This window comes from Calonectris borealis, chromosome 26, assembly GCF_964195595.1.
Source record: "Calonectris borealis chromosome 26, bCalBor7.hap1.2, whole genome shotgun sequence".
NCBI lineage: Eukaryota > Metazoa > Chordata > Aves > Procellariiformes > Procellariidae > Calonectris > Calonectris borealis.
The window spans coordinates 5611309-5638551 of record NC_134337.1 but is presented as its reverse complement, the minus strand read 5'-3'; the positions used below and the strand labels follow the sequence as shown (position 1 = coordinate 5638551).

General features: G+C 60.0%; 2 protein-coding genes across 4 annotated transcripts in view; one reads left to right on the top strand and one right to left on the bottom strand.

The window, feature by feature from the left end:
• Nucleotides 1-2726: 2726 nt before the first annotated feature.
• NUAK2 (NUAK family kinase 2) lies at nucleotides 2727-14406 on the top strand. Its single transcript, XM_075174153.1, has 7 exons — nucleotides 2727-2943; nucleotides 7878-7998; nucleotides 9429-9580; nucleotides 10575-10640; nucleotides 11688-11807; nucleotides 12168-12300; nucleotides 12376-14406. Exons 1-7 carry the CDS (start codon nucleotides 2737-2739, stop codon nucleotides 13503-13505), a joined length of 1929 nt encoding a protein of 642 aa, XP_075030254.1. The 5' UTR covers nucleotides 2727-2736; the 3' UTR covers nucleotides 13506-14406.
• Nucleotides 14407-24332: 9926 nt separating this feature from the next.
• The window catches only part of TMCC2 (transmembrane and coiled-coil domain family 2), a 28726-nt gene continuing 25815 nt past the window's right edge, over nucleotides 24333-27243 (bottom strand). For 2 of the 3 annotated variants that reach the window (XM_075174486.1, XM_075174487.1), the window contains one exon: nucleotides 24334-27057. In XM_075174486.1, coding sequence (XP_075030587.1) covers nucleotides 26746-27057 — 312 coding nt within the window. In that variant the 3' untranslated portion in view covers nucleotides 24334-26745. Of the gene's footprint in view, nucleotides 27058-27243 lie in introns of all 3 variants that reach the window. The other variant, XM_075174485.1, reaches the window with a different exon arrangement.

Below are 27243 nucleotides of genomic sequence, written 5' to 3'. Positions count from 1 at the left end.
GAGAGGCGATCATGAAACTTTTTGTTGTCTTTGGCATTTTAATGCCTAGCAGAGCTCTTCCTTTCCCTCTTGGAGGGCTCACTGCTGTAAGTATGTCTTCTGGGGAAAGTTTATTCCTTTACCAGTCCAGAAGCAGAGGTGAACAGAGCCTGTTGCCACTGAGTCCGATGGCAGAGCCGTAGGTTTTGACCAGGACGTGGGTGTTTTTAGCACTGAGGTAATGCCATAACACTTATTTTAAAATAATAAATAAATAAATATAAAGTTAGGAGCCTGCAATTAAATAGAGCTTCCGTTATGACAAAGCATCGAGTTGATTAGACTAGCTTTGAGCAGGTTTACCTGACATCAAGCCAAATTCCTTGTTGACTTTCATGTTGGTTTTAGCGGACATGCACTGGGGCCCATGGTACAAAGGGCTGCCGCTGGAGAAACCCTGTTTAGGATTTCTAAGGCTGCAGCTGGGGGAGGCAGGGGGAATTTTAGTGGATTTCCCCACTGCCGAGAAAGCAGTAGCAATACTACAATAGAGGATCCTTATCAGTGGATTCCAGTGGACTTAGATCTGTGTCCCTTGACATTTCCATTAAAATAGGCTTCCTGAGCCAGTCTAGAACAAAAGCATACCTAAGCCTATGTATCAGCGACAACACAGAAAATTGCAGAAAAGAATTTAGCTGGTAGAAAGAGAAGGAGAAGCTACCCAAGGCTCCGCTTCCTTTCATCACGGGGAAAGCCTCTGGAAAGCATCCTTATAAATCAACGGGAGTATTAAACATGTGCTTAAAGTTAAATGCATGCTGAAGTGCTTTCTTGGACCGGTGGGCTAAACCACGAGCGATCCCACAGCTGCCGATAGCATTACTCTGCGGGCTTGCAGTGTCCGGGAGACACAGACACTTTCATCTCAGTCAAGTGAAATTGCTTTGTTTATTGCAATAGGGTAGGTTTGTACCTTCCCCCTTCAACTCTTCTGCAATCTCCGGGCTGTGCCTGAACAGGATCCTATCTGTTTACTTTGACATTGAAATTACAGCAGTGTAGTTAATCTCATCTATGCCTTGTTTATCTTCCCTATGGGCCTTGCTGGCCACTTGCAGATTGAAATGCAGCTCCTGTTACTGCGCAGTAAATAATTCATTATTGCAACTCTGCTTCAACACAGTATCTTCTTCAGACATACTGGTGGGAGATGACTAATTTTAAAATGGGGAGCAAGATTTGCCCATGGGTTACGATGTGTTCAGTTTGAGGCGAGGTTTGAGGGTGGAAAGGATGCAGGACCAGTCTGAAGCTGCAAGAAGTTATTCATCCCTGACATCTTGTGAGGAATGGAGGTGTCACACGGCCACTGCCATTAAAAATCAGGGTCACTGGCAGTATAAGATACCTCTGTGTCCTAACTGTATTGAAATGGTGTCTTACATGCAGTCCTTCCAGCACCGAGGCAGATCACAGCCACGGATGAGCAGGAGTTTGATGCACGGTTGTCTCCACCGCCTGGACTCCAGTGCCTGTTGTTACAGCTACCCTGCAGGGCCAATGTCCTCGACAGGTCATTTTATAATCTCAGTCCAGATTGCAAGACCAGCCAGGAGACTGCAATGCCTGCCTGGGTCTCATCCTGACAGAGGGGGGACGGTGCTGGATTAGATCATCCCTTGCAGACGCTCAGGAGCCCCTGCTCTGTCTCACCCTGCCGGGCTGCCCTGAGCTGCTGGAAGTGGTGGGAAAATCCAGGTCTGAGCGCGGGGATGAGTAATGCTGTAGCTATCTCTTTCTTCAATCAATACGGTGTGTCCTCACACATGCCAGAGCTGGGCAAGAGCTTTTGTTTTGGCTGCTTTGGGAAATAATTGCATTCTTTTAATATCTCAAAACAAAGATTTACCACAGGGGCAAAAAGACCACACGGGAAGGTGCTGCAGAGTTAACCAGAAATGTCCGTAAAATGCATTTGTGTGGGAGCGCCTGAGCAGCCTGCAGACGTTTCCCCCCCGGCTCCAGTCGTGGAGCACGCTGCTCCCTCCCAGGCCCTGTGTCCAGGAGGGCAAAGCCTCGTCCTGTGGCGAGTGTGGACAGGCTGCGCTTGCCCAGGCCTCTCCTCTCTCTGATTTCACCCTCCATATGTATTTTTTTCTGAGTGTCCTGGCTGCATTGTGGCTCCTTGCAGCGAACCACGTCTGTGTGTGTATCTCGGCTGTACGTCTGTCTCCTCTGTCCCCGCATCTTTCCTGGTGTGAGACACCCGGGCGCTTTCGCTCCGCATCCTCCCAGCGCTCTGCTCCCACGCCTCTTCTCAGCCTTTGGATGCGAGTCTCTCCCTGCATCATCTTCTGGAAAGTCCTTAACTCCCCCCAGGCTGCGGGACATCCCTTTACACCCCCTGCTACCCCTGTGCCCCCCCCCCCGTCCCTGGGTTGCCTCTGCCCCCCCTCTCCTCCACGCATCCTCCCTTTGCACCCAGCTTGTGAGTGCCCCCCCGCACCCTGCTCCCCCTTATCCCCGCGGTCTGCACTCTCCCGGCCCGTGGGTCCCCCCCTTCCACCCCTGCCCGTGGGGTCTCCCCGCAGCCCGCCCCCCCTTCCCATTCCTCGCACCGGCTCCCGGGCGGGGCGGCCGCCGCCGTGCGGCCAATGGGCGCGGGGGGGCGCGGCCGGCGGGGCCGCCGCATTTAGCGGCCGGGCCGGGCCGGGCCAGGAGGCGGCGGAGCCGGGGCCGGGGCCGGAGCGCGGCATGGAGCGGGCGGCGGGGCCGGGGGCAGCGCTGGCCGCCTCGCTGGCCGAGGGGCTCATCAAGTCTCCGCGGCCGCTGATGAAGAAGCAGGCGGTGAAGCGGCACCACCACAAGCACAACCTCAAGCACCGCTACGAGTTCCTGGAGACGCTGGGGAAGGGCACCTACGGGAAGGTGAAGAAAGCTCGGGAGCGCTCCGGTAAACTGGTAAGGATCCCTCCGTCCCCGGTGCATCTCACCGTGAGCCGGTGTGGGGCCCCTGAGCATCGCCCTGCTCTGAGCAGCATGGCCCCGGTGCATCCCCCCCGCCCCGGTGTATCCTCACTGTGAGCCGGTGCGGGGCCCTTGAGCATCCCTCTGCTCTGAGCAGCATGGCCCCGGTGCATCCTCACCGTGAGCCGGTGCGGGGCCCCTGAGCATCCCCCTGCTCTGAGCAGCATGGCCCCGGTGCATCCCCCCCTGCCCCGGTGCATCCCCGCCGGCACCGGCTCTCCCCAGCCGGTAACCAGGAAGGCGCAGCTCTCGCCCGGCCCCGCTCCCGGCGCAGCGTGCGGGGAGGCTGCGGAGCTGCCGTCCCTGGGCCCGTGCCGCAGGCGGGGGTAGCCCGGAGGGACCTCGCACCCCCCGGGGGGGTCGCAGCTCCCCTCGCCCACTTGACCGGGTCGGGCTTCCTGGTGAAAGGAGCCCGCAGATATCCGGCAGCGAAGAGCAAATATTGCACTTGAGTCTCAAGGATTTTTCCCTTCCTCTTGCCCTGGTTCGTGGTTGGTTTTGCATGTTGGCTCTTGGCAGCGGTGTGCGGTACGCAAGCAAAGCGGAGCCCCTCTGAGCCCTCAGTGTCTGATTGAAATCGTGACTCAATCAACGCCTCAACCCCTCTAAAGCAAAGTGCTTCTGTGCAATGCACGGCTCAAGCCGGAGCGCAGCGATCCAGCCTGCTGGAAGGGTGCAGGGAGAGGTGGGGGACCCTTGCCCCCAGGAAAGTGGGGTGCCAGTGTCCTGGCAGCCTTGTTCTTTAGGAATCTGCAAGGGTTCAAAGGGCAAACTTGAATGTGATTTCCCTGCCCCTGGTCAGTCCCGAGCACCCTGCGGTGCGGGTTGGGACCCACAAAAGGCACTTGCACAGCAACCCACGAGACCCACGCGGGTGAGCCATGAGGGTCCACCTGCGGGCCGTGAGACTGGCCCAGCAAGGCTCTGAGGGCTGAGCAGAAGAGCGGGTTGTGAGATTGGATCACTAAGGTCAAGGAAAACGGCTGTAAATCTGAGAGGTTTTCTTGTGTAACGACAGCTCTTAATTAAGTCAGATCTGCCATTTCCATTAGCCTATCTGATTCTGAAGAAGCTGCTGTTTTGCTGCATAATCAGGGCCTTGAAATGCAGCTTCCACCCACAGACCTAGAAGGATCCCTCCCTCGGGATGGGCGAGAAGACTTGACTTTCCCTGTCTGCACCTAACAAAGCTCGTGCAGGGAATCTCTGAACTGCCAGAAAACTCACCTATCTGTGGAAGCCCCTTAGGACAGGGACTCTTTGTCTAGCAGCATTGGTCTATTATAATGCAAATTAAATACACAGGCCAATGACTCCTCAATAAATGCTGGAGATAGTCAAAGGCTCGACTAACTAGTACCTCAGAGAGCTGGCCATGTAGGAACAGGAGGCTTAACCACAAATCTCTCTTCTTCCCACAAATTCTTTCTTGTAGCACTCAGCATTTCCGGACCTGTTTAATCTTCAGGCTTATCCTGAGCTGGGTTGTTATTTGCTCCTTCTCTAAGTGGCTTTCACTTCCTAAACACCGAGGTGTGAGAGCAGGTACTGCTGCCTCCGCGGTTACCCCTCGTGGGCTGCGTGCATCCGACGTTACCGGCTGAGGCTGTAAAGCTGGAGCTACTCCATGCATGGTTTTTTGCCTCTGGCTAATCAGAAACTGCCTCTGTCAGATGCACGGAATATTGAACCATCTCGTTTTACTGCCTAGCTTTCTTTTTCCTCTGAATTTTAACCAACCTACCTGGCCTTAGCTCAGAGCAAGGTGTGTCTAATCGGTTGGTAGACTGCAGGGAAGACCAGGCTCCCACAGCTGAAGGGTTTTGGGGGACTTCCATGAGCATTCTTTGTATGAAAAAAAATCTTGCTTTCTGGTTAGAAATCCCTTAGGTGAAATAATGTTCATGCCTTTTGGTGGGTACTTCTGCTGAGTGCCCTTCCCAGTCTTTGGAAAATAGTTGTGTCCCTGAAATATCAAGCAGGTGGGGAGGGAGTTGCTGGTTTTTTTCTTTTCCTTTTCTTTTTCTCTGTGTCTTTTGGTTTGAAGATTCAGTAACCTGTACCATGGTGGTACAAACTGGCTCCTGCACCTCTTTACATGGCAGCATCTGGCCTTTTTTTCTTCCAGCCTGGTTCCCAAGCCCTGGCCTGCAGCCAAGTCAAATAGAAAGGGGGACCTCCTGTGGGACTCGCTTGCAGTGTCAGAAACGTATTTGTGGGCTTGCGTGGTGTCAAGGGGAAGGCAGCACCTGGAATATTCCAAAGCAGCAAAGCCTCTTTTGATCTCTAGTAAGGGCCGAACCCCGGTCTCTTCCGTAGTGGGTTGTAATCCATATTTCATGGAGCATGAAATGCCGCACTTGCAATCTGGAACAACTTCTGAAGTGCTGCCTGGGGTTGTAGCTTAATGCATCTTTCAGCAGCTGCTGAAAATACCTGTTCTGCCCCCAAAAAACTTTTAATTAAAAGCCTTTTTGACTTGGAAAGTACTCTCGAGTTCTCTAGGCTCCTGCAGCAGGATTTCTTGGGGCTGTTTCCTGCAGGAGATTCTTCTCATAGCATTGATGGCGGAGGCAATGTGTAGGCTGTGGCAGTGTCTGTCCCTGAAGCTGCTGGTCCCTGTCTCCAGGGTGGTGTGGCACAGCCTTTTCGGTCTCAAGGGGAGATCCTCTGCTGTCAGCCCTGTTAGGTCGGGGATATTTTGGAACAAAGCTGCTTCTCGGCACCCCTGGGGAAGGATGGGATGGCCAAAGGATTAGCCTTCCCGGCAGGATTTGACAGGGAGATAAATCATCCCACCCTGAGGGGCTGGTTCAGTCTCTGTTGTAGGAGATGTGGACCCTAACAGTGCCCTACCCTCGCTGTGCATTGTGGCCGACCGTTACGCAGGCAGCGCTCAGCAAGGAGCCCCGGGGCCCTAACAGCGCCCTAAACCTGCTCGCTGCTGCAGCCGTGACTCCCCTCTGCCTTGGAGGTCACTAACCGCCGGGCTCATAGGCGAGGGCGTTCTCCGGCACTCCGCTGAACACAGCCAGCGGCATCTCCTAAGGCTTCCCGCGCTGGCAGCCTGGAGCCACTTTGTCTTTTTACGGACAGTGGATCTTGCCCTGAGCCCTGGCTCAGCAGTGTATGTGCGTGAGCATCTTGGTCAGCAAGCAAATGTGCTGCATGCACCCAAAATGCTGAGGCTGTTGGGCTGGATGTGGAGCTTTAGGGGGGAGATGAATAGAGTGAGTCAACAGGAATTTGGGAGGGCAGGAGCAGGCTGACTTACTGCATAAAGGCTTTGCCCACATTCTAGCAGGGGTCAGGTAATCGGGGGCTGGAGCAAAAAATTGTTAAACTTTAACCTGTTAACCTAGCACAAAGGTCAGGGAAAAGAGTACCTGGCTTACAAGAAGCTATAAAGCGCCTTCCGTATTGCTTTGTACAGAAACTTGGGCCTGGGTTATTGAACTTTCCTTGGCCGGAGTCCATTCTGCTCGGTTGCTTCAACCCTTGGGGCTGGTGCAGGCACGAGGCTTCTCCAGCGCACAGGAGGCAACCTCTGCCCTGGCCACTGCTGGCCTGAAGTGGCCCGGTGCAGCAGAGAGGTGTTCTGGGGCCAAAGGGACTCCATCGGCCAGCTCTCACGTGCCCATCTAAGCCTTTAAAATCGGCACGTCCTTCTCCCATGGAGACACCGATGTGGCAGCTGAGATCTCGCTGCTTTAGCGTCCGGTGACTTGCTCTGGGTGCGATGGGCCTTGCTTAGCCAGGGTTGCAAACTTGCTCTGAGCCTTTTGCTGCTTGGTGGGCTAGGTCTCGAGGAGCAAGGTTTATGACTCCCCTAAAGCAGAGGGAGACGAGGCCGAGCATCCGTCCCACACAGCCAAAGGCGGAGGAGGGTCCCTGTGCAGCGTAGCCATGAGCATCGCTCCTGTGCTGGCAGCTGGGGCCGGCGGGTGTCCATGGCCCTTCTCCCCGTTGCTGGGAGACCGGTGCGGGGGTCCCTTTACAGGATTAATGCTGTTCCGCATTCTTGTCTGATACAAAAAAAGAGGTTCGGCTGGATTCAGTTGTAAATTCAACCCTAGGAGCACATTGTCTCTCCCCAGCCCCTTTGAAAGAGGATTAGAAGGCATCTATTCTCCAGCACTTACTCTTCTTTCTCCTCCCCTTTCAATTTCCTTGTAAAGGATAACTTGAAAACCCAAGCGAAAGCCTGGAAAGTGGCTCGCATCGTCAGCGCTGGGTCTCCTGGCCGGCTGGAGCAGAGTCCTGTGCCTAGGAGCGATCTACTATTTAATACCAAACTTTCTCTTTCCTCTACATAACCAGCTCCTTGAAATAAGTATTTACGAGGAAAACAAAACCTGGTGGTTTTTTTTTTCATTTTCATGACCCCAAGAAGACGTTGTTGTTATCTTCCAAGTCATGTGTGCAGGTCACATTCCTTTGGCTGGCCGCGGTCCAGTGGCGGCTGTAGCCTGGGACACAATTCCTGTAAGCCACGGCACATAAACAAGGAGCAGGGCTGGCTACCTGCAGGAGGAGGCTTGGGGAGCTCCTCTGGTAGGAGCTGGCAGCAGGTTTCCCTTGGGGGGAGGTGGGGGGAGCTTCTCCCTTGTGCACAACAACAGGACTTGGAAAGTAGAAAAACCTAATTGATAAAGTTCACTTTTATTGGAATTGCTTCAGTGGAGCCGTGCAGCATGGCCCTCGGATACAGCACGCCTGGGTGGAGAAGCTGGGCCATTGAGCTCTTGCTTGTGAGCCCCTTCCCAAAAGAGGGGGGTGGGTTTCTTGCTCTGCCACAGCCTTTGGGAAGCCACGATGCTCCTGGCCCCAACAGCCGGGTGACCCTCTGTGCGTGTGCTCATCCGCAGGTGGCTATCAAGTCAATCCGGAAAGACAAAATCAAGGATGAGCAGGACCTTGTCCATATCCGGAGAGAGATCGAAATCATGTCCTCCCTCAACCACCCCCACATCATCTCTGTCCATGAAGGTGAGCCCTCCTCTCCCTCCCCTTTCCAGCAGCATCCCCGAGCGGAGCCTCCCCGGTGGGGCTGGGCAGGCTCTGCAGCCGTGGGGTCAGCGCTGGCCGCTCTCCCCCCTCCGCTCGCTCGGAGCAGAAGCTGTTTGCCGTTGTTGTGCCGTGCTGGTGACTCAGCGCCGGCAGGGAGAGCAGATGCTGCCGGGCTGTGGTTTCCCCGCCGCACTCCCCCGCCTGCGTGCAGAGCAACGGCGAGGGGAAATACCCGCTCCAGAAATAGCCGCTTCCCGTCCCCTCCCGTCTGGAGAGGGAAGCCGGCTCCAAAAGTTTACGTGGCCTTTTGAGGCTGGAAGCCTCGGCGCTGCTGCCGGCGACAGGCTGTGCCGTGGGGGGGGGTGGTGGCTGGGGTCCTCCAAAAAGCCCAATGCCGTGTGTGGCTCCGGTTGCGCTGGACGCTCGCCCCAGCCATGGGAAGTGCTGGAGCGGTGGGAATCTCTGTGGCTCTGCTCTCAGCCAAGGCAGGAGCTAATCTCAGTACTCGAGTCCTTATTCCCTCCCCTCGGGCACAGGAAAACCAAACCGCAGGGTGCTGGGAGAGCTCCTGGTGCTGCTGGGCTTGGCTTCACGGCCAGGGCTGGGCTTTGCTCCTGGGGTGTCGGGGCAACACCAACCAAAGGGGAATTTCTCAAGTTCTAGCTACGACCAGACTTGGAGCAAATCTCCAGCTGGATCAGTCTTTGCTTAAACGCTGAATCCTTTGGCTGCAAACCCGGCGTGCCCCGTGCTCTTCCTCGGGGCTGGCTCTGCCGGGGTTCATTGCGCTGTGCCGGCGTGTGGCCGGTGCCTGGGTTATCGCCGCCTCGCTGGTGTACGTGAGGTATCCAGAGTCCTTTTGTCCTCCAAACAAAAGCAAGCGGATTGGCAGTTCGTACGCAGTGTTTGCAAGGACTGAGTCACGCTGACTGCTGGAATTCAAAGAATATTGAGGTAGCTTTCTGCAAACAGGAAGAAAACGCTTCATCTCTTGGCTTGAGCCGGAGCCTTGTTGGGAGCAATGGGAACACGCAGAAAGGCCACCCGGCCGTGCCAGCCAGTAGCTCCGTCGCCTTCCTCCTTGGCAGGGCCCTATCAAGCAAAGAACCAGGCGTCTTAGTCACCTTCTGGCAGAGCAGAGCCCTTTCTCCTGTGCTCTGTGGCTGCAGAGGCTGCTTGGCCAGCAGCCCCGGTGGCACTGTGGGATGCGGGTGGCAGCTCTGGCCGTCCCCCTCGACCTGCAGGTACCTGCAGAAACCCCGACACCTTCTGTTTTGCAAAACAGACCAATGGGGCGGGCAGTGTGTTGGTGTGGGTCAGGGCTGCGCATTAAAAGGCCCATGCTAACGAGAAGCCCCTTAGCTCCGAGCATCCCTCCTAACACCCCGTGGCTTCCCATCTCTGTGCAGTTTTTGAGAATAGCAGCAAGATCGTCATCGTGATGGAGTACGCCAGCAAGGGGGACCTGTACGACTACATCAGCGAGCGGCAGCGGCTGACGGAGCAGGAGGCACGCCACTTCTTTCGGCAGGTGGTATCGGCCATCTACTACTGCCACAAGGTGGGTCGGCACCACGCTTCCCCCCGCCCTCCCGGGGCGAGAGCGGAGGGATCGGCTCCTGTCTGCTCGGCAGGGCTGGCTCCGGGCAGAGGTGCAGCAGCCGGGGCTGGGCACAGATCCAGTGCCCGATGGGGGAAGCTCAGCCTGGGCTGGGAGGTGAGGGGAGCTCGTGGTCTTTGGCCTTTCCTGGGAGAGGGGTTAATCCTGCCTCTTATCTGAAGGGTGCGGCAGCCCTTGGGCTTGCGCGGAGGCAGTGCCCGAGCAGCTTTTGGAAAGTCCTTGCCTTGGCTTTGCGGTGCGGGGCTGACTAACCCCGCCGGGGAGTTACCGACTCCCGTCCCGTCCCGCCCTGGGTCTGTCTGCCGGGGCTGAGAGCCAAGCCCTGGGTCACCCGTCTGGTCCCCTGAAAGGGATGTAAAGCTATAGGGCCCTGGGGCTGTGGGATGAGCCGTGCCTGCCCTGGAAGGACCCTGGAGCCTGTGGGTGTCCCTGGAGGATGCTCTAAGGCCATGCCTGGTCATGCCTCGGTCCTGGGTACCCATGTGCCCTTGGCAGGAGGGGGGGTCGCAGGGCATCTCCTGAACCCAAAGCAAATTGGGGTCTCGCTTAGCTGGGCAGCAGCAGGTCCCGGCAAAGCATGGAGCTGTGCCCACCGTGCCCTGGCGGGGGCTGGCGCCAGCCGCTCTCATGGGTGCGTGGCCGGGGAGGGTGCGGGAGCCCAGCGCGGCGCCCGGTGTGGGGTGCTGGCGCCGGGTGCCGCCCTGCTCGTGCTCCCGAGCAGCACGGGGAGCTGGTAGCACCCATGTCAGGACATGGTTTACAGCCTGTCCTCATCCACGCACCCAGGGTTATTTACTGCTCCTCTGATTGCCGTCACCGTGTCTTGTTTGCGTGCCGCTGTGCCGGCGAACGGCAGTGACCTCCGCACGCTGCCTGACTTTCCCTTCCTCGAACACGCTGTGAGCTAAACCTGGCTCTCCCTTTCCTCCCGCAGAACGGGATCGTTCACAGGGACCTGAAGCTGGAGAACATCCTTCTTGATGCAAACGGGAACATCAAGGTGAGGGGCTCGCAGAACCTGGCCACGCTTTGGGTGTCACCCAGCAAAGGGGTCTAAGGGATGCTGCCCAGCGTGGAGGGGCTGGGGGTGGCCACCACACCCCGTCCCCCCAGGACACATGGTTCTCCGCAGCTCTGGGAAGCATCTGTCAGCTCTGGGACCGCTGGCATTGCCCGTGCTGCTGTTTGCCCAGGAGATGGGGAGCCAGGAGGGCGCCTGTACCTGCCCCCTGCTATCTGTGCCCGGCAGCTGAGCGGGAGAGGCTGCAGAGGCAGAGCCTCCGTGCTGCCTACTGGAGCCATAATTGTATATCTGACTGCTGATAAGAGGGCAAAGTCTGAGCACTGGGGTCAAAGCACAACCGGCTGGATAAGAAAGGGCTCTCCCAGTGAAAGTCCCGGTCCCCATATGTGCCGGCCAGGCTGGCGGAGGGAGGTGCGGGGCGGCTCCCGGCTCCGCTGGCCCCGAGCGATGCTTTTCACCTGGGCTGGGAGTGCTGCAGGGAGGAAGGGCACGGCCGCAGCCCGGAATCGGTGCGGTCGGTGATAAACAGACTGCGGGGCTTTATCTCTGTAAGGGGTAATTTTGCAATTGGGAGCTCGCAATCACAAGCAGGGACTGTACCTTCTGCTCACTGAGAAGTGACGGGCGTAATGAGGATAATGAATGCCTGTGTGCTAGGTGGAGCAGATAGGGACTGAAGCAGCCTCGTGTGGCTGTGAATGAGCTGGAGGAGAGCCCGGCAGCTCTCCCTCTAACCACACCTTTGCAGCTCCCGGCATGCGGGTGATGGGGCTGGAGGGGCAGAGCCGCAGGCAGCTGCTGCGGTAGCTGGGACGAGCTTTCTGGGAGGGGGAGAGGGGCAGGAGCAGCCTTGGGGGTTGAAAGCCGGGCTGCTGCTGCTCCCTGAGGAGACTGAGGGCACCCAGGACCAGGGTGCCAAGGGCAGCCCTGGTTTCAGCCAAGCTCGCAGCTGGAGAGCTTCAGGTGGCAGTGCTGCTGAAGGGGAACTTCGCTGCTTGATAACAGCTATAAATGTCTCTCCAGATTGCAGACTTTGGCCTGTCCAACGTTTACCAGCAGGACAAACTCCTGCAGACTTACTGCGGCAGCCCTCTCTACGCATCCCCCGAAATCATCAACGGGAGGCCGTACAAGGGCCCGGAGGTAGGTTGTGCCTCACGCCCTGTGCGGGGGAAAGTCTTGCTGCCTTTTCGCTTGGACTCGGGAAAGCGCTGGGTGTTTTCCCAGCGGAGCATTGTGGGCAGAGCCCTGCCTGTGTGATTCGGGGTAACAGGTCCCCCAAGACCAAGCAGGGTTGATGGGTGGCAGCCGCAGTGGGGTGGAGGTGGTGGGATGCAGGTGGCTGGAGCTGGTCCTGCCCCACGCTCTGTCCCCCCTCGCGGCTGCCGCCATCCCGGGAGCTGCTGCTGAGGCTCTGGTGGGGGGGTCCTGCCCAGCCGGGGTGGGGGCCAGGGCAGCCCGGTCCTGCTGCCCCCCTCCAGGCTCCTCTTGTCCCTCTGGCAGGTGGACAGCTGGTCCCTGGGCGTTCTCCTCTACATCCTGGTCCACGGCACGATGCCGTTCGATGGCCACGACTACAAGACTCTGGTCAAGCAGATCACGAGCGGGGACTACCGGGAGCCCACGAAGCTGTCGGGTAGGCAGACCCCCGCCACCCTGTGCGTCCCCTCTCCGCGTGTTCCCTTCGGTGCCTGACCTGCCTCTTCCCCAGATGCCTGCGGGCTGATCCGATGGATGCTGATGGTGAACCCGGAGCGCCGTGCCACCATCGAGGACATCGCCACGCACTGGTGGGTGAACTGGGGCTACAAAGTGCCTGTCGGGGAGCAAGAGCTGCTGCGGGAGAGCGAGTCCCCGCTGGCCACGGTGGCAGAGTGGCTTCGCCGCTCCTCCCGGCCCCTCCTGGAGAACGGCTCCAAGGTGCGATGCTTCTTAAAGCAGCACATCCCCGGCGTGGCCCTGGAGCGGCAACGTTCCCTCAAAAAGTCCAAGAAGGAGAACGACGTCTCCCACGTGCTGCAGGAGGTGGCCCTGCCCCCAGAGAACCCCTCCAAGTCCATCCTCAAGCGGCCCAAGGGCATCCTGAAGAAGAGAAACTCCTGCGAGCAGAAGGTGCCTGGCCCCAGTCCCCCGCCAGCAGCACCCATGGGAGAAGCGAAGGGTGAGGATGGTGAGGTGGCCGCCACGGGTCTCACCCAGATCCTGTCCTCCGGGATGCTGCCTTGCAGCGTGGGTAACGCAGCGGTGCCCATGGCCGTGCCCAAGAAGGGAATACTTAAAAAGCCCTCGACGAGGGAGTCGGGGTATTACTCGTCCCTGGAGTGCTGTGAGTCCGGGGATGTCCTGGATGCGGGGAGCTTGGACCTCGATGGGAGCGTGTTTGCTGACAACCCCTCCCCGGAGCAGAGCCCCCAGGGCCTCCCCACCCGCCGGAAAGGCATCCTCAAGCACAACGGCAAGTACTCCAGCAGCGCAGAGCCGGACAGCCCCCCCGGGCAGGGCTTCGGGGGCTTCGGAGAGGTGCCCCTGCCCCAGGCGCCCCGCGCCCGCCCTTCCAGCGCCGTGAGCGAGGACAGCATTCTCTCCACGGAGTCCTTTGACCAGCTCGACCTGCCCGCCCGTGTCCCCCACGGTGGTGGGGGCATGCGGGGCTGCGTCTCTGCCGACAGCCTCCTCCGGTTGGAAGAGGAGGAGGAGGTGGAGGAAGGACGCAGGCTGCGCCGCTGGACTGTGACCCATTGCCGGAGTCCCCTGGGAGAGAGCAGCTTGTCCCTGGTGGGCTGTGACAACGTCACCGAGGTCTACCGGCGTGCTGTGGCCATCAGCATGAAGCTGAGCTGAGGGCACCTCCCGGCAGGGCTCCCCGGGGTGGTGCGTGTTGGGGAGGGGGCCGAGTCCTCCCTGCCCCGGGGCTGCCGGTGCTGCTGAGCCACGTCCCACGTATTTATTTTGCAGCCTCGTGCCCCTCGGGGGGAGGGAGCTGCGGTGGCCGTGGGGTGTTGGCGGGGGGACACCCCAGGACCAGGACACTACATGGACCAAAGCCTGGAGAGATCCAGCCACTGCCGCTGTGGAGGGGCTGGGGGGCTCCTCGCTGCCGTCCTCCCCTTGCAAACAGGCTCATCTCATCGGGGGGAAACCAAGGGGATGGGGGGATTTTTTTTTTTTCTTTGCACTGTTTTTTGGCTGCACAAGGTAATGGATGGGGCAGGTGATATACCTCAAACAAGCTGGAGATGTAGCAGGGTGCTGGCGAGGGGCTGAAAGGTGCTGCCCCGGCTGCTGGCCCGGGCTGGCGTGCTGGGTTGGGGTCCAACCACTCACGCCCCAGCTCTTCCCTCTCCTGCGCTGAGAAACCCAACTGGATCTGGCCAAAACCCCTGATGCCAACAAAATGCTCTGATGCCAACATCATTTTTTTTTTTTTTTTTTAATGTTGAAAGGAGATAAAAAAAAAAGTGCCTTTGGTGAGGCACCACTTCTTTATTTATTGCCTTTGTCCAACTTGATGTAAGACTTCAGCAGCACGGGATGTGTCTGGCTCCGTAACGGCCACCCAGATGTTTTTCACGGGGGGGTGGAGGGGTCTGTGCCGTTGTCTCATGTGCCGCACGTCAAAGCTCTGTTGCACTATTGCCGCATGTTCGCTGGCCCTTTCCCTTCTCCAGGGTGTGTGTGTGTTTTCCCTTCCTTCCTACAAAGTGGTCTTTGAGAAAACCATTAAATTAAAAGCAAACAGTAGACCTGAGTTGTTCTCTTGATTGCTGGGCTGGTGCAGCTGGAGGGCAGGGCAGCGTGACAGGGGGCTGCTGCCTCGAGCTGCCTGTCCAGGGCTGGTGTCTTGTCGCTCCTGCTGGGACAGGGCATGGCACTGAGGCTGCTGTGTGGGCTTAAACTGGTGCTTCCTACCAGTGCCGAATGCTGCTTGAGCTGCGACTTGGCATATCCCTTATGTGGGGGCCCAGCACCCGCAGGGCGGGTGACCGGCTGTAGTTTTTAAGGGTGAGCAGCTGCTGCTGCGTGACCCAGCGAGGGGGGGCTGGCTGGAGGCAGGACGTGCTGTGGGTACCACGGCACCGGTGCACTGGTGCTGCTGGTGCTGTGCTCCTGACCCAGAGGGGAACAAACAAGCAGAGCCCAAAGTTTGGGGGAAGCTGCGATGGAGGAGGATGGCTGCTGAGGATGATGGACCCATTGCCCCCTCCCCACCGCGGGCAGTCCTGCTGTCCCAGTTCTGCTCCTAAACCACTTTCACAACGCTGGTGGGGGGTGGGTTTAGATTTGTGAAATATCTGCGGGTCTTGGTGGCAGGAGCTCCCTCCCGGGCAGCTGCCGTCTCCTCTCGCAGTGCCTGCAGGTGCCTCTGCCGGAGGAAGGACCGAGCGAGGCTGAGCCCCAGCAGCCGGAGCTCGGCCGTGGCGTGTCCCACGGGGCTGTCTCCTCTCCAGCCCTTTCCCCCAGCTTCCTTTATCCTCTTCTCCTGCTGCGGCATTGAAACCGGTTTTATTGCTCTATACAGCACTGTAACGATTTCCCGTTTCCAGTGGGGTCAACAGGAGACATTTCAGGTCTCCCGCCCCGCCGCGGAGAGGCTGAGCCGCAGGGGCAGGGCGGCAGGGCTGCCTGCCAGGAATGCTGCCCCTCGTCCCGCGCGGCTGAAGCCGTGGGGGGCCACGCACCCTCTGCCCCCCGCCGCGCATTCCCCGCATGCTTCCCGCGCCATTAAGAAATGCCGGAGCACTTAAAGCTGCTCCGAGGGCATCCAGCTTAGCCAGGGCAAAGTCCCGGTGCCCTGTGGGCTGCCGAGGCGGGATGGGGTGAGCCGGGGGCTGCAGCACCCATGGGTGCGGGGCATGGAGCATCCCAAGGCGGAGGTCAGGTCGGGCTGAGTTTTTAGCAGCCACTGAGGGACAGAGACTGCTTTTTGGAAAGCATCTGTGGGTTTGGTTTCTGGAGCATCCTAGGGTGCGTGTGGTCCTGTTTCATTAATGATTTGCAAGAAAATGTTCTTATGTGCTGGCTTCAGAGTGGCTGAGCTGCGGCAGCTCCGGCTGGGCACCACGTGGGTGCGAGGCACACGCTGACCACCCTGTCACACGAGTCCCAGGGGCTGGCAGCTGCTCTTTGCACTGGTTTAGGAGCGGTGTCTTGGTCGGCTCGGCCCAGCCCCAGCTTGTGGCAGCCCCCCAGGGCTGTGGCGGCGAGCAGAGCCCCTGCCCGCCCTGGCCTGGGCCGAAGCAATGTGCAAGGGTGAGAAATGCCATCGGAGACTCCCAGGGCTGGATGAGCCCAAAAGCACCTCGGAGATGGTGGGAGGGGGCCGCAGCGACTGTTCCCCGTCCCTGCTGGTGTCCCCCTCCCCGCGCTGTGCCTGTGCTCCCGGCATTCCCCCGCCGGCCCTTGGAAACAGCCTTTTCATCCCAGCCCTGATTTCCGCTGCCTCTGCCCCCCATACAGCGGCTGCCCCCCACAGCCAGGGGCTGAGCCCCCCTTTCAGGCCACGACTATTATTAACGGCTCTCTTTTATTCAGCCCTTTCATCCCGAGGATTTGCAAACTCTCTGCTTCCCTCCTGCCTCCCAAGCTCCTGGGAGCCGCTTGGCACAGCCCCGGCCCCCCCGTGGCTGTTTGATGCGGGTGAAAATGACCTCAGCGGCATTTTGCTGAGAAAATGCCATTTTTTGGGGGTGACTTCAGCCGACCTGCTGCGTTTGCTGCCAGCGCAGGCAGTGCTGCCTCGGCATGTGGGAGCGGAGCTGTGCTCCTGCCGGGCTTGCTTGGGGGAGAGGGAAACGGGAAGAAACACCCGAAGATAAATTGTCCCGGATGATGAGGTGATGCTGGAGCGCTTGGAGTGCAGCATATTACCCTGCAGATTTATACCAGCCTGGTGCAAGCTTCCCTTGTCACTGTCCCGAGGGGTTATCCGGGTGAAGCCGGCCCGCAGCAAGTGCCGTGGCTGCTGGGGGACAGCCTGGACCCTGTGCTGCTGGTCCTCGGGGTGCTGGCTTCTTACTGGGGGCAGTTGGTACATGCCCACGGGCTGCACCCCAGGGACTGGTGCTGTGGACGTTGCCAGAGGGCAGGTGTGGGGATTTTCAGGCATGAAAATTGGGCATTTCCAGGGATTTTTCAGGTGTTAGGGGGTGTTGGGGTGGATTGCACGGCTGTGGCTTGGTGGGTCACTTGCACCCCAGGCGTGCTGCACCATGCACCAGCTCATCTGGGGGCTGTTTCGGGAGCCACGTCCCTGTGTGACATCCGCGAGCAGCCCCAGGGCCCTTGTGCCCTAAAAAGGGGAGAAAAGAGTATTTTGGGGCTGAGGTGGCTGGCTGGAGGAGGGGAAGCGAGCGGCTCCGCCACCACTCCCAGCAGCTCCTGCCCGGGCCGGGCCGGGTTTCCCGGCAGAGGGGAGCTGTGGGCGCTCCCCTGGCCCCGGGGAGCTGCCGGGGCCCTGAGTCACCCCGCGGCACCGCGCTCCTGTCCCGGCTTGTGCCGGGGAGCCCGGATGCACCGAGCCCATATTTGGGGCTCGGAGCGGGGCAGGCGGAGCAGGCTCGGAGGGGGCATGCGTCGTGGGAAGGGAGACATGTGCCCTCCCGGGGGGGGATGCCTGTGACCCCCGGGGACAGCCCGCAGCAAAAGCCACTTGCACATAACTGTTGAGAAAGCGGCTGCAAGCGGCACAGGGGGCAGCTGGCATCTCCGCGGGCGCTGGCAAGAACTGTTCTCATATCGGTGCAAAGGAGATGGTGGCAGGGCCACAGCCTGCTCTCGTTAGCAGCTGGCTCCTAACGATGCCCTAACGGAGCAGTTCAAGGAAACATGGGTGGATGTCCCAGGTGCTCTGGGGTTTTCCTATCGGCTGCCTGCCGGCTGTCATCTCCCCAGCAGCCATGACTGAGCCATGGGGCCGTTCCTTCCTGTAGAAATCTCCTGTTGTTGGTTTTCTGTTCCTCAAGTTTTCTGCTTGAGCATTTTTTTGTCTGTCTGACGCTTTGTGGGCCCAGAGCCAACAATATTTCTAAGACATTTTGTCGTAACTTTGAGTGCCAGAACAATTAACACAACAAAGTTTAGATGTCTCTTTTGCGTGTCATGCTTTCAAAGTAGAGCTTTTTTTTTTTAAGGTGCCTCCACAACTACCTGTTTGATTGCTGGATTTCTTTGAAGATCTGAAGAAGAGAAATCCCCACATGAAAGTCTTCCCATCTTCAATGGCACTTTGCTGCAGCCCGGAGCAGCCGAAAAAGGGGAGAAAGCGGCACCCGGAAACTTTGATCCCGTTTCCCTAGAGCACAAGGAATAGCTGCATCACATCTGAGCCTGAGACCTAAAAATGTAACGCCTGACCCCGCTGGGGACCCAGATAACCGAGCGCTGGTAGCCACCCTGAAGCCCCAGTGCCCTCCCAAAGCCATGGCGGTGCTGCTCGGGCGCTGGGTCTCTGCCGGGGGAGGCAGCCCGCGGGATTTCTCCGTGCAGGATGACTCTGCCCATCTATCCAGACCAGCGGCTCTGCAGTCCTGGGGCTGCAGATGGGGCAGAGGGGATCGGGGAGAGGGTGCTGTGCTCTGCCGGTGGTTTGCAGCTGAGGGACCATCCGGCCATCTCCTGTCCTGCCCGTCATTTGCAGGGCCATCCACCCCACCGCGCCTGCCATGAGCTGATGGGATGTGAAAGCCGTGCTTGCATCGTGGGACCCACAAATTCTCTCACCGGACAACCATTTGCCTGAGCACCCTGCCCGGCACAGCCCATCCCTTGCTGAGCCCTGGGGGGGGCCGGGCACGGCTGCATGGATGGCTGCCATATGGCAATAAAGCCCCATGCGCTTCTCAAGTACTTCATATACGTGCAAAGCAGGCACGGGAGGTGCAAAGCTGGCGGGGCTCCCGCGGAGACACGGCGAACCGGCCGCGCTGGCTCGACCACCCGGCCGGGCGCGCCGTCACCGGCTGCCTGCGCCGGGGGCTGCCGGCTGCTACTGCCCGGCGAGAGCAGGGCTGCGATCGGGCTCTGCAGGGACGTGGCACACCCAGATGCTGTCTCCTTGCCAGGCTGCCAGCTCGGCCCTCCCTGCCGGAGCCGGCTGAACCGCTTTCTCCGGGTGCAGGCTCGGCTTCTTGCAAAAGCAGGTGAAGCAAGAAAGGAGCCCATTTTTCCGGAGGCAGCGGCTGGGGGGGTCGGGGCTCAGCGCCGCTCACACGCGGGGCAGTGCCGCTGCAGGAAGTTCCCAGCTGAGATGCAAACCTGCTCCTGTCATGGCAATGATGTCCCAACATATGCAAACTCTGTGAGCAAGAAGCAGGCCTCCTGGCAACCCTGCGGTAGGTCTTGTGGGTAGATGGGTATTGGTGTTCCCATTTTACACCTGAAGAAACAGAAATCACACAGTTACTTGGGTGCCTAAAGATGCGAAGCGTTGCCTCACTGGATCATCAGGACTGCCTTGGTTGGCAGGGTACCAACCTCCAGGATTCGGGACCCGGCAACTCCAGTCCTTTCCAAAAAAACCCGTCTGGGTGCTTCTTTGCATTCACAGGCAACCAGATACGCTGGGAAAATCACCCTCCCCTGCAGCTCCCAGTGGTCCCGCACTCCCTTCCCGTGTGAGACACGGGACAAGCTCCCTCGCGGCGCCGGGCTGGGGGACAGAGGCTCCCAGCTGATGCAGAAATGGCTCTTGGCAGAAGCGTTTTGGAGCCCCCTGCTCCCTCTGCGCTGGCTAACAGCAGCCCTGTGCCCGCTGCCGTGCAGGCCCCGCTGGGAGGGTTGCAGTGTTGGGGTGCAGCCTTGCTTGGGGTCTGGCTTTCCCCCCGGTGCACTGGCCCCCTCTGCACTGCCAGAGGGGCGCTGGCCACCCTGGGGACCCACACTGCCCGAGGGACAACTGCCAGCGGCTTGTGCAACCCCACGGTGCTCCGCAGGCAGCCGAAGGGCCGGGATGAGGGTGCCTGTAGCTGGGGAGCTGCCCACGGTGCAGCCCTGCACCTCTGTGCCCTGCCTGCTTCTGCACACAACACCCTGCCCTTGGCAGCCGGGGGGGCACCAGCCCCTGTGCAGGGGGCACAGGGACAGCAGAGCCACCACAGACCCTCCAGGAGGCCTGGGAGGGTAGCAGGACCCTGAGCCTTTGGCCAATACCTTTGGCCATTTGGTGCCTGGCATGGGGCACCGAACGCTTAATTTGATTTACATTGGGACCTGCGCATCGCTCCTCGCTCAGCCCCGCGCGGGTGACTGGGGATCGGCACAACCAAGCTGTGGTCTCAGCTGAGGGACGCTCAGCTGGTGCTCGGCTGGGTCGGTACCTTGAGACAAGGCAGTCTGAAAGGGAGGGACGGTGCTCCCCTTCCCTCTGCCCCTTCCCGGCGGCTCTTGCCAGGCAGGAGGCAGCCGGGGGCGGTGGGCAGCCAGGGAGACAGCGTGGACCCCCCCAGCATCCACCACGCTACGATCGACCTGCGAGTCCGGGCAGCCCTCGGGGAGCTACACGATCAATTATTTTTCTAATCTCATCTAGCTGTCTTTCTCCTGCTTTCTCTTGTGTGCCTTTCTCTCCCTGCCTTCCCCTCCCTCCCCTGCGCTTTGTAGCCGCCCGACAGCCCCAGCCCTGCTTCCCCCCTCCAGCCCTTCGCTTTGATCCTAGGAAGAAGCAATTGATCCTCCTTATCTTTATTGTGGTAGAGACATTCCCAGCACTGCCCTTAATTAAATTCCTCTTCATTTTCTTCCATAAGCCTTTCTTTCCCCCAACCCCAGATGAGTATTTATTTTTAAACGTGCAATTAAATTATTAGATTGGCCGTGAGTAGAACAGCAGCCAGATCCACCGGGGCTCTGCTCTGTGTGGTTCAGGGGGTGACCTCGGGGCTTTCCCCCTCTCCCTCCCCGCACGGCTGAGCCGCGAGCTGCCAGGTTCATACAAGCTCGAGGTGCTGCTGTTCACCCCGTGTGCCCGAGCGTGGGTGCACGGGGCAGGGAGCTCAGGCTCGGGGGCTGGCAGCCCCTGTGCTGCTGCAGGGCCTGGGACCAGCCTGTGGCAGAGGGCCAGCACGTTTCTAGCAGCCAGCACCCACAGGCACTGGCCTTTCCAAAGCCCAGTGTCACCAGGAGCTGCTCCACGGGGTGGCTGATGTGCCTCTGATGGCTGCAGACGATGTGCATGGGTGCCCTGGTCCCCCCACCGCTCCTGGAGAGGGAGAAAGTTGCAGCCCACGGGGTGATGGTGTTCACTGCTGGGCGCTGAGCTTGCCGAGAGCAGCTCCAGGGAGGGGTCCGCAGACCCCCGGGGGCAGCCCACGTGCCTGTGCTGGCCAAGAGCGTCAGGGCATATGGCAGCGGTCTGGAAAGCAGGTTCCCAAAACCACATCACTGGTACGGCACCGGCAGGCGGCATCTGAGACCGCCCATGGCGACCTACCTGTCCCCGTCTCTGTCTCTGGCCAGGACTTGCCCTCCCCGAGCGGCTGCAGGAGCTGACGGCAGGAGGTTGGACTCGTGAGCCGTGGTTTTACCTGCAGTGGTTCGGAGGAAAGGGGCTGCGCGGGGCATTTTCGGCTCCCAGCAGTGGCTCCCTCCCCTCCTTCCCCTGGCCGCAGGAAAGAAAAGTGAAGCTGCACGCGGGGGCAGGCAGAGACCCCCCACCCCGCCGGGGATCAGGGAGGCAGGACGGGCTCACGGGTGGCAGCGGCAGCCTCCTGCACCCTGCCGTGCCCTGGGGAGGGCCACGGTGGCATTGGCACCGGTTACAGTGGCATGGGCACTGCCCACAGTAGCACAGGCACTGGCCATGGTGGTGCAGGCACTGGCCATGGTGGCACTGGCACCAGCCATGGTGGCAAAGGCACTGGCCACCGCCACTTGCGCCAGGTGAGATCCGGAACCGGCCGCCGGCTGTGGCTCTGCACCGCTTTAAGCTTTTCCGCTCGGAAATTTTTCCTCCAGACACTTTGACCTCGGGGGCAGCGAGTATTTTTCATGTAGATCAGTCGAAATTCCCCCGGAGACAGCGCAGGAATGCAAAGCATGTTACCCTTGGTACCAGCTCTTTCTTTTTACGGCCTAAGCTTGGCCACGCCGGCGGGGGGGAGGGGATGTCTGGGGTCCCGCCGTCTTTCCCATTGATGATTGCCAACATCCCCCCCCTCAAACCCCCTTCCTCCTCTTCCTCCTCCTCCTCCTCCTTGGGAAAACTCCCCCTCTGCGTTGCACCCCCATGGTGTGCCTGAGTTGGCCGTCCCGGTGGGTGCCTGGGTGAGGGTCTCCATGCCAGCGTTTGCAACGGGGTGAGTGGGGGTGAACTGGGGGTGAGGCAATGCCAGCAGCACCCCAAAAAGGAGGTGAGTGCCTCCGGGTCCCTGCATGAGGGACCTCCAGCTCTTGGTGCTCCTCTCCTTGGGCACGCAGCGAGGTGCCCGGAGCAATGGGGACGCTGCGGGGATATTTGGGAGATCAACCAGCAGAGCAGAGGGCACCAAATACATTATTTTATCGTCCAAGGCTCGTGCAGCTGGAAACCCAATGGCGTAACACTAGCGAGATAAATCACTGCCTCATTCGTCTCCATTAAGTGCAATTACCCCTTAGATACCAAAACAATTTATTATTACTACTTTTTCCAAGCTCGCTGCGGTGACAGGCGATCACGCACATGAGGCAGGGGAAGGGGGCCAGTGCTGCCTGGCCACCCCTCGCCTCATGCCACGGGGCCCGGGCACCCCAGGGTGCCTTTGGGTGGCACTGGTGGCATGGTTGCAATGCTGCAAACCGGCCCCAAACGGAGAGCGAAGGGAAACCCTGCAGAGGGGAGCACTCCCACCGGCTCGGCCACAGCGTTGGTGCCCCTCGCCCCTGCAGAAACCCTCCGACCCATCTCTGGCTTTCCCCACTGAGCTCCCAATGTCTGTCCTCCCTGCGTGCGGTGGGCACCAGCCTCTGCATGCACCCATGCTAGCCCCACGCGATGCGGCTCGCAGTGGATGGGAGCTGCTCCCCACGCCGGAGAAGGGGTGGCTGAGCCCCAGGGCCCCAGGGTGCGGGGCCATGAGGGTCGCTGTGCCCGGTGGCACCAGCTTGGCATGCCTCGCAGCCACTGGTGCTGCCCGGGCCCCCACCGCCCCTGTCACTCTGTCTTATCCCACTCTCAATAGCGGACTGGGAGCCCAGCTGCAGCTATTACATAAAATGCAATTAGCAACGCAGGCGAGGGAGGCCTGAATGGCATTAAGGAATTCCTCCCGGGCTGACGTCAAAGCTTCACCTCTCCTCCTGCCACCCGCACAAAGGGGGCCGTTATGAACCCCCCCGGCCCCACTGTGCCGGTACTCGCTGGGAGAATGCGAGTCCTCAGGGAGCCCCGGGCTGCACATGCCATGCGGGAATTGTCCCTGCGACCAGCACAAATGTCACCGGCTGCTCCCTGGCTTCCTGCGCAGGATCTTCTGGCTCCCGCCTCCCCCTTGCCGGGCATGGGAAGATGCCGGCAGGCCCCGTCTGCCAGCTGCTTGCCCGCGAGAGGGGGGCTCGGCCGGGTGCCCAGGCCTGGGGAGCAGAAGGATGCTGGATGCCAAAGGGGCAGCGGGGATATTGCTCCTGGCTGGCCGGCACGACCCAGCCCACGGGCTCTGCGGCTCCCTGGGGCAGGATGGAGTGGAAGTGGGGACCAGTGCAGGCAGCTGGGCAAGGGGGACAGGCAGGTCCAGGAACAGGAGGTGTCAGTGGTCCCCAAATTCCCACAGGGACGGCAGTTGCCCAGCAGGCTGGGGGAGCTCTGCTCACTGCCCCAGCACCGGGGTCTCCTCCGGCCGCTGCCAAGGAGATCGCGGGGGGGGGCCGGTGCCAGGACATGAGTATTTTGATGTGAATGCCCCAAAGTGTCACAGGCTGCTCCTCTGCCCTCAGCCAGCTGCAGCCCTGCCTCTGCTGCCTGGGGCTGCCCAGCTTTGCAGCGCTCTCCTGAGCGAGGGGGGTGGCAGGGCTCATGCATGGTGTTCCTACCAACACCTCCTCTGCCGAGGACACAGCGATTGCTGGTGCTGAGCTGTGGCACGCACCCTCTCCGTGCTTGGACACCCTATTGCACCCACCTCCGGCTGCAAAGGGAGCCTGCAGCCTCCTGAGACAAGGTGCTCGCCGTCTCCAGCAGAAATGCCCCCCTTTCCCGCAAGCTCAGGGACACCAGCCCTCCCCCTCCGCGTCCTGGGCATCGCCCCCAGCCCCTCCTCGCTGCTCCAGACCCCCAGGGCAGGGGAAGATGGGGCAGTGCCGCGCTGCGGGCAGGAAAGGGTTAAAGCGCTGATTGGGGTGAGGGACCCCACCCTGCCCCTGCACCGCATTTAGGGAGGATGCTCCGGGGCGGCTCCCGGGCCGCCGCCCACAGCCGGTCCCTCTGCGGCGGAGGCCGGGGGCCCCCCTGCGGCCGCAGCTCCGGCTCCGCATCCCCCCTTGCCCGGTGCCCGGTGGGACGCCGAGACCCGGAGGAAAGTGGCTTTTCCCCGTCCTCCCCCGCCTCCTTCCTGCTCTGCGGGCGCTCTGCGGGTCTGCGGGCAGTGGGGTCGCAGCGGTGGGGCAGCTGCCCACCCCCCGCCGGGCTCTCAGGGTCTGGGCTCGGGCAGGACCAAGCAGCAAAGGGAGCTGGGTTTAGAGAGCTCAGACTTTGAAAATTAATGACTCACTGTTTTGTTCTTACAGATATTTAATGGCATAAAAGCTGACCTGGTGCTGATGCAGCCCGTGCAGCACGCACCTCGTCGGGATGCGGCAGGGCAGGCAGCTCTGCTGAACCTGAGGATGTGGCAGGTTCCCCAGCCCTGTGCCCGAAAATCAGTGCAGCTCTGGGCAAGCCCACGTTCCTCACATGACGGAGATATGACCGTTCACTCCAGAGAGGATGTGCCCTGGGTGTCACCTGCAGCAACGGGCCAGGCTTCAGGGAGCCTCCACAAAGGTCTGTACTGTCCCTGCCTGCCCGTCCCACCTGGGCACGGCCCCTGCTGCTGCGCTGTCCTGCGCACCGGGCCTTGGCTGCCTTGTCTCTGATACTAAACCCATGTCACCTCCTGGATGCCCTTCCCAGTAAGTACAGGGGACGCCTGGGAGTGGGGTCCATCCGTATGCCCCCAGTCCGTCACCAGCCAGAGGTACTGGCAGGCCCCCTCAAAGCCCCACTGCCCGCTGCCTCGCTTCTCCCCACCCGCGTCTGCTCAGCAGCCAGTTCAGATCCATTTGCCATCTTTCCAGGTCAAAGCAGCTGAAACCCAGCCTGCTGCTGCGCTTCAGAAATAGTGCGGGCTTATCTCCCGGCTGCCCCCCCGCTCCCCCCCGCTAACTTGCTCACAGTGTGTGTGGTTTAACTTCGGTGCAAACCGACGGGCTGGGATGCATCTCGTACCTGCTGGCCCTGCTGCCAGGTCTCGGCAAGGACAGTGGGGCCACCTCTCGCCGTGGTCACCCTCCACAAGCCATGGCTCTTCTCTGTCCTTGGTCTCCGCCACTCTTCTCCTTGCTGATGCATCAGACCCAGTGCCCTGGGGTCGGGGCTCCCTCTCAGAGCTCTCGGCTGTGGCCCCAGGGTACAAGCTGGGGTCTCCAGCCCAGTGCCCCCCAGCCCTCCTCCCTGCAGCCCCTCACCCTTGTGTTGCCGGTTCCTTTGGCAGAGCGCAGGGCTCCTGCAGGCACCCACTGCCCCGTGCAGAGCTCCTGCACTAAGCCCCAGCTGCTGGGATGCCCTGGGAGTTGTGCCAGTGTGAGAGGTGATGCTCAAGTGCCGAAGGGATGCAGGGAGCCTGATCTGGGGCCACAAGCGGGCTTGGCACCTTCCCCTCCACACCCTGGAACTGCCTCTGCCCCTTCTGCGGGACCCCCCACCCTCTCGAGCACCCTGCGCCCTGCCCCAGCCCTGCGCTTTGGGCTGGGAAGTGCCACAAAAAATGTTAAGGGCCAAATTCTCAGCTGACGCAAACTGGTTCAGGGCCTCCGAAGTCGGTGGAGTGGCACCCATCTGCACCAGAGGAGGATCTGACTGTGCATATACTTTTATATATATATTTATATATATGTGTGTGTGTATAGATATATTACATAAATATATATGTATGAAATAATTTAAGAAACATCCGAGACAGCATGCTGTGCTCTTGTGTAGGGCCAGGGAGGCTGGGAAGGCGGCTGCTCGCCTCCCCCCACTCTACCAGCTTTGATTCACAAATGGAAACAGAGTCTTGAATTAAATTAAAAACCGCACACACACGCACACACACGACACGGTGCAAAGGCTGTAAAACTCAGAGGCGTGATGCCGGAAAGTCCAGGTGTCCCTGAAGAGATCAGATCAACTAAAGCCAAAGGAGGGGGAATTAAATAAATGAAGGGAAACCAGCGGAGGGGATCTCGCTTCTGCCCATGCTGTCTCCAGCATCGGGTCCCCTGTGTCTGCCCAGGCCCCCCTGGGGACACAGGGACAACGTCACAGCCCCGTGCTGTCCTGGCTGGGCTGTGGTGGGGTTGGGAGAGGCTGGTGGGACGTGCATGTCCTGCTGCATTTGCCTTGGACCCGCTTTCTCCTTCGCCACGTGCTTTGCTTTCGCTCCATGCCAGGACTGAGCTTTTTGCCATCTTGGTTGTCAAGGACAAAAGGGAAAACCCCGCCCCACCTAACCCCTCTCCTCTCTCTGCAGAAAGTTCTCCCGGAGCCGGGTTTGGTCCAGCTCAATCCTTCCCACCAACAGAAGATCTCTGCAGAAGACCTCCTTCCCACAGACTCTCAGAACAAAATGACATTTAAAAAACAACCCAAAAACCCTAGAAAAACCCCGCGCTCCATAAATTACCAGTTTCTTCCAAAACTCCTCGTTCCTCATCCCGCCCTTCCCAAACCTCCCAGAGGACTGACGGATCCCGGCTCCGACACACTGCTCTCCGAGCGATCGCCGCCGGCTGCAGCCAGGATGGAGGGCCGGGAAAGCAACTGAACCGAGCACGTGAAGAAACAACCCGAAGGCTTTGGACCACCGTCCCCCCGGCCCTCTCCTCTGCGGGAAATGGAAAGCCCCCAGGGCTGCAGCGCCCGGGCTGCGGATCAGCTGGGGAGCAGGACGTGCTCCAGAAAGTAGGTGATGGAGTCCCAGTGCTTCCAGAGGAAGAAGAGGAAGAGGACGAGCAGGGCGGTGCTGAGGATGCGCATGCGGGTCTTCATGAGCGGGGTGATGAAGTTGGCGATGGTGGAGACGAAGACGAGCAGCACGGCCATCAGGGCCAGGATGACGTTGATGAACTTGCCCAACAGCGCCCGGGCGTTGGCGTTCTCCACCCCTTCCAGCTGCACCACTTGCTGCTGCTGCTGCTGCAGCTCCAGCTTGGTCACCCGCGTCAGGCAGGACTCCACCGCCTCCTGCGAGGGACAGCACGTCAGGGCCGGCCAGCGGCTCCGGGGATGCCCCACGAGGGCTTTCGGTACTTGCCCCGTGCTCCGAGACCTTGCTGCTGGAAAGTTTTGCTTGCACAGCTCCAGTGGGTGCACGACCTTGTGACAGTGACCATCCCAGCGGGAAAGGGGTTTCCCTCTGCAAACCCTCGC

What these genes read in the sequence shown, in the direction of transcription:
- NUAK2 (XM_075174153.1), top strand. Translation starts at nt 2,737, where the DNA reads ATGGAGCGGGCGGCGGGGCCGGGGGCAGCGCTGGCCGCCTCGCTGGCC. An exon ending in GGGAGCGCTCCGGTAAACTG is followed by an intron (nt 2,944 to 7,877) that starts GTAAGGATCCCT and finishes GCTCATCCGCAG; the next exon opens with GTGGCTATCAAGTCAATCCG. An exon ending in GGCCGTACAAGGGCCCGGAG is followed by an intron (nt 11,808 to 12,167) that starts GTAGGTTGTGCC and finishes TCCCTCTGGCAG; the next exon opens with GTGGACAGCTGGTCCCTGGG.